Here is a 5,222-nt window from a genome sequence, read left to right as displayed (position 1 = left end):
TCTGTTCTCCTTCTCTGTTCTCCTTCTCTGTTCTCCTGTTCTGTTCTCCTTCTCTGTTCTCCTGTTCTGTTCCAGACGCTCTGACGACCTGTGGAACCAAACAGTTCCAGTGTGGTAATGGCAGATGTGTGCCACAGAGCTGGGTGTGTGATGGTACCGATGACTGTGGGGATGGAACCGATGAACTTCCTGCTACCTGCTGTGAGTATCACCTGTGACTGGGACTCTTTTTTTCCCACAATCCCTCAGTGTCTGACTCCACTTATTTTTATGTGTTTTTTTTGTTCAGTGGCCAAAACGTGTGGAGCGTCAGAGTTCAGCTGCCACGACCGTCTCTACCACTGCATCCCCAGCAGCTGGCGCTGTGACGGGAAGGCCGACTGTCAGAACGGAGCAGATGAAGACAGCAGCTGTGGTGAGTCTGTGTCTCCCTCACCCTCACCCTCACCTCTCCACCCTCACCTCTCCACCCTCACCCTCACCCCCCCCCTCACCCCCTCCCCCCCCCCCCCCCACCCCCACCCCCCCCCCCCCCACCACCCCCCCCCCCCCCCCCCCCTCCCTCTCCCTCTCCCTCACCTCTCCCTCACCTCTCCCTCACCTCTCCACCCTCACCTCTCCACCCCCTCCCCCACCCTCTCCCCCCCCCTCACCCCCCCCCCCCCACCCCCACCCCCCCCCCCCCACCCCCCCCCCCCCCCCCACCCCCCCACCCTCCCCCCACCCCCCCCCCCCCCACCCCCCCCCCCCCCACCCCCACCCCCCCCCCCCCCACCCCCCCCCCCCCACCCCCACCCCCCCCCCCCCACCCCCACCCCCCCCCCCCCACCCCCCCCCCCCCCCCCCCTCCCTCTCCCTCTCCCTCACCCTCTCCACCCAGAGCCCAAACGATGCACCAGCAGTGAGTTCCGCTGCAGAGATGGTCAGTGTTTGTCTTCGTCCTTCGTGTGTGACGACGATGTCGACTGCGACGACGGCAGCGACGAGGCCGACTGCCCCCCCCTCACCTGCAGCTCCACGGCCTTCCAGTGCAACAACACCGCGTGTGTACCACGCCTGTGGGCGTGCGACGGCGACGCCGACTGCAAAGACGGCTCAGACGAGTGGCCGCAAACCTGTGGGAAAAAACCGCCGTCCTCTGCCGCCACGCGCCGCTGCTCCCCCCTGGAGTTCCTGTGCGGCAGCGGTGAGTGCATCCACAGGACCTGGAGGTGTGACGGGGGGGCGGACTGTCTGGACGGGTCAGATGAAGACGACTGTGGTGAGTTGGACCTCGGGTTCTCCTCCACCTGGCTGTGAGGTTCAAGTCCCTCATCTGATCCTGTCCCCCCCTCTCCGTCCCCCCTCCCTCCAGCTCGTTCCACCTGTCGTCCAGATGAGTTCCAATGTTCCGACGGTTCTTGTGTCCACGGCAGCCGTCAGTGCGACCGTCAGTTTGACTGCAGCGACAGGAGCGATGAGACGGACTGCGTCAATGGTACGGACCAGCGTCAGACGCCGTCCCCTTCTGTCCTCACGTCTGTCCTCACGTCTGTGTTTGTTCATTGGACCCACTGTGATCTGACCTGCAGTGACCCAGTGTGACGGTCCGGCCCGGTTCAAGTGCCGCAGTGGGGAGTGTATCAGCATGGAGAAGGTGTGTGACAACCGTCGCGACTGCAGGGATTGGTCGGATGAGCCTCTGAAGCAGTGTGGTGAGAACAGACCCCCCCACCTCACCCCCCCACCCCCCATTCACAGCTGTCTGCGTAATTGCTACGTTGATGCAGCTAATGATGGTGCAGCTGCAGCAGAGGAATGTGGTTCTCCTGAGGGTTCTCCTCAGGGTTCTCCTGAGGGTTCTCCTCATGGTTCTCCTGAGGGTTCTCCTCATGGTTCTCCTGAGGGTTCTCCTCATGGTTCTCCTGAGGGTTCTCCTCATGGTTCTCCTCATGGTTCTCCTGAGGGTTCTCCTCATGGTTCTCCTCATGGTTCTCCTGAGGGTTCTCCTCATGGTTCTCCTGAGGGTTCTCCTCATGGTTCTCCTGAGGGTTCTCCTCATGGTTCTCCTCAGGGTTCTCCTGAGGGTTCTCCTCATGGTTCTCCTCATGGTTCTCCTGAGGGTTCTCCTCATGGTTCTCCTGAGGGTTCTCCTCATGGTTCTCCTGAGGGTTCTCCTCATGGTTCTCCTGAGGGTTCTCCTCATGGTTCTCCTCATGGTTCTCCTGAGGGTTCTCCTCATGGTTCTCCTCTTCTGTTCTCTCTAGGTTCTAACGAATGCCTCTTCAACAACGGCGGCTGTTCTCACATCTGCAGAGACCTGAAGATTGGCCACGAGTGTCTGTGTCCTGCTGGGTACTCTCTGTCTGAAGACAACGTCTGTCAGGGTGGGTCCTGTTCTGGGAGTCGAACCCCTGTACTGCTCTGGTTACTCACCTGGTGGTGGCGCTGTGACTCATCCTTGCTCCTGTTTTTTTTTCGCTCCTTGTCACCAGATATCGACGAGTGCGCCGACCCAGACGCCTGCAGCCAGATCTGCATCAACCAGGCGGGCAGTTACAAGTGTGAATGTGAGGAGGGGTACCAGGTCGACCCGGCGACCAAGACCTGCAAGGCTGTCGGTAAGGACCAGCTGAGACTGTGTTGTACCGCTGGTCCAAAGACACTCACTGTGTTTCTAACCCTCACATTTGCTCAAAATATATTTACAAATGCTATGCAACATTGAGGAGGAGGCAAGGTTGAGGGTTTCATTTCACTTCTTACTTAGTTGTTAAACAGTTCTGGTACTAATGCTGGTCCGAAGGTGCGACTAGAATCAGCTCCTTGTCTGTCACTGGTCCTGCTCTGGGGGTAAATATACTTTTCCCGTAGGTACTATTGCCTACCTGTTGTTCACCAACCGTCATGAAGTCAGAAAGATGACCCTGGACAAGAGCGAGTACACCAGGGTCATCCCCCGTCTGAAGAACGTGGTGGCTCTGGACATGAACATGGCCACCAAGGAGATCTTCTGGTCGGACATCTCCCAGAAGAAGATCTACCGGTGAGTTGTGGCGAGGCTTCAGACCACAGTACAACCGTTGAGTCGCTGTTGTAGTGACCGTTGACGTGTGACCCAGAGCTCGGCTGGACTCCGCCGAAGACTCGGCTCAGCACAGCGTGGTGATCAGCAGCGACATCGACGGCCCCGAAGGCCTCGCCTACGACTGGATCCACCAGAACCTGTACTGGACGGACAGCATTCGCAGCACCATCTCCGTGGTAACCTCTGACGGCCGGCGTCGCAAAACCCTCTTCCAACAGGGCCTGTCCAAACCCCGGGCCATCGTGGTCGACCCTCAGCACAAGTGAGTCCTGGTTCAGAACTCGTCCAGGAGATCCCATCTCCTCAGAACCTTCCCTGCAGTTCCCTTGCTTACCTCCAGGTGCTCGTGTGGCCCTGGTGGCTGACCCTTGTTCTTCTTTCAGCTTCATCTTCTGGACCGACTGGGGAACTCCGGCCAAGATTGAAAAGAGTGGTCTGAACGGAGGAGACCGCGCTGCTCTGGTCACCGACAACATCGAGTGGCCCAACGGGATAACGCTCGGTAAAAGACCACACCCCCTGTCTCTGGTCTGAAGGGCCAGAGGTCACCGTGCTGTGACCCTTCCGTCACCCTCCTCCTTTACTGTGTCCCCCACAGACCTGTTGAACCAGAGGATCTACTGGGTGGACTCCAAGCTGCACACCCTGTCGAGTATCGACGTGCAGGGGGGGGGGCGGCGGACCCTCATCGTGGATGAACACAAACTGGCTCATCCACTGGGACTGACTGTGTTTGAGGTAGAGTCTGCTCTCTCTCTCTCTCTCTCTCTCTCTGGGTGTCTCTCTCTCATATACTGAAGGCGTCTCTCTGTCGTAGGAGAGAGTTTTCTGGACGGACGTCAGTAACAGCGCCATCCTCAGTGCCAACAGACTGACAGGTGAAGACATCGCCCCAGTGGCTGAACACCTGTCCTCACCCGAGGACATCATTCTCTACCACAACCTCAAACAACCTACAGGTAGGAGCTAATACTCAAAGCTAATGTAGGCTAATGACAGCAAGCTCCTACTGTGTAGTTGGTGTCTTACCAAGGGTGGTGTCATCATGTTAACCCCCCCCCCCCCCCCCCCCCCCAACCTCCCTAAACACAAACTGGCTCATCCACTGGGACTGACTGTGTTTGAGGTAGAGTCTGCTCTCTCTCTCTCTCTCTCTCTCTCTCTGGGTGTCTCTCTCTCATATCCTGAAGGCGTCTCTCTGTCGTAGGAGAGAGTTTTCTGGACGGACGTCAGTAACAGCGCCATCCTCAGTGCCAACAGACTGACAGGTGAAGACATCGCCCCAGTGGCTGAACACCTGTCCTCACCCGAGGACATCATTCTCTACCACAACCTCAAACAACCTACAGGTAGGAGCTAATACTCAAAGCTAATGTAGGCTAATGACAGCAAGCTCCTACTGTGTAGTTGGTGTCTTACCAAGGGTGGTGTCATCATGTTAACCCCCCCCCCCCACCTCCGCCCCCATGTCAGGGAGGAACTGGTGTGCAGTGTCCAATGGTGGCTGTGCGTTCATGTGCCTGGCTGCCCCTCAAGTAGGAAGACACCCCCCCAAATACACCTGTGTCTGCCCTGACGACATGGTGTTGGCCCCAGACATGAGGACCTGTGAACCTGGTGTGTATTTAGTCCACATGGTACCGGCACGTGAATGTATGTACCGGTGTTCTGGCCGGGCTTCAAACCCATACTGTATCCATAATGTTCTACCACACTGGCCTGTAGGGGGCGTCATACAGCGTGATTCTCTCTGCTGTGTCTAACACTTCTTCTTCTGTTGTTGTCTTCCCTCAGCTGTAGCCACTGCCCCTCCTGTGCCAACAGTGCCACCTAGAACCCCACCCAGAACTACACCCAAGCCTCAGGTCCACACCAGCCCTGCGGTCCCCGTTACAGTCGACAGACCGGTGTCCACCAGGCCGATGGTCCGAGTAACCACAGCTCTGCCCCGCACCACTACCCCCCCACCACCAGTGAAGTCCACTGTCCCCACCAGGAAGACCCCCACCAGGAAGACCCCCACCCTGTCCCCAGGTAAATACAGTCCGACCTGAAGACAGCATCGGTTTGAGGTGTGAGGTCCTTCACAGACCCTGACCCCCCCCCCCCCCCCCCCCCCCCCCCCCCCCCCCCCACCACTGCCCGTCTTTGCGTG

General features: G+C 58.5%; 1 protein-coding gene across 1 annotated transcript in view; it reads left to right on the top strand.

Annotated features, from left to right (window-relative positions):
* ldlra (low density lipoprotein receptor a) overlaps window positions 1-5,136 on the top strand; it is an 8,186-nt gene extending 3,050 nt beyond the window's left edge. Inside the window, exons 3-15 of the mRNA XM_025064440.1 lie at window positions 290-415; window positions 881-1,261; window positions 1,355-1,477; window positions 1,572-1,694; window positions 2,247-2,366; window positions 2,475-2,600; window positions 2,854-3,025; window positions 3,102-3,329; window positions 3,451-3,569; window positions 3,666-3,805; window positions 3,885-4,026; window positions 4,541-4,684; window positions 4,862-5,136. Of these exons, the coding sequence (XP_024920208.1) occupies window positions 290-415; window positions 881-1,261; window positions 1,355-1,477; window positions 1,572-1,694; window positions 2,247-2,366; window positions 2,475-2,600; window positions 2,854-3,025; window positions 3,102-3,329; window positions 3,451-3,569; window positions 3,666-3,805; window positions 3,885-4,026; window positions 4,541-4,684; window positions 4,862-5,121 (2,204 nt within the window). The 3' untranslated portion in view covers window positions 5,122-5,136. The remainder of the gene's footprint in view (window positions 1-289; window positions 416-880; window positions 1,262-1,354; window positions 1,478-1,571; window positions 1,695-2,246; window positions 2,367-2,474; window positions 2,601-2,853; window positions 3,026-3,101; window positions 3,330-3,450; window positions 3,570-3,665; window positions 3,806-3,884; window positions 4,027-4,540; window positions 4,685-4,861) is intronic.
* The last annotated feature ends 86 nt before the right edge of the window (window positions 5,137-5,222 follow it).

The sequence above is a fragment of the Cynoglossus semilaevis genome, chromosome 17, assembly GCF_000523025.1.
Source record: "Cynoglossus semilaevis isolate Cse_v1.0 chromosome 17, Cse_v1.0, whole genome shotgun sequence".
NCBI classification, from domain to species: domain Eukaryota; kingdom Metazoa; phylum Chordata; class Actinopteri; order Pleuronectiformes; family Cynoglossidae; genus Cynoglossus; species Cynoglossus semilaevis.
Note: the sequence above shows the minus strand (reverse complement) of the source record. Positions and strands in the feature narration are given on the sequence as shown.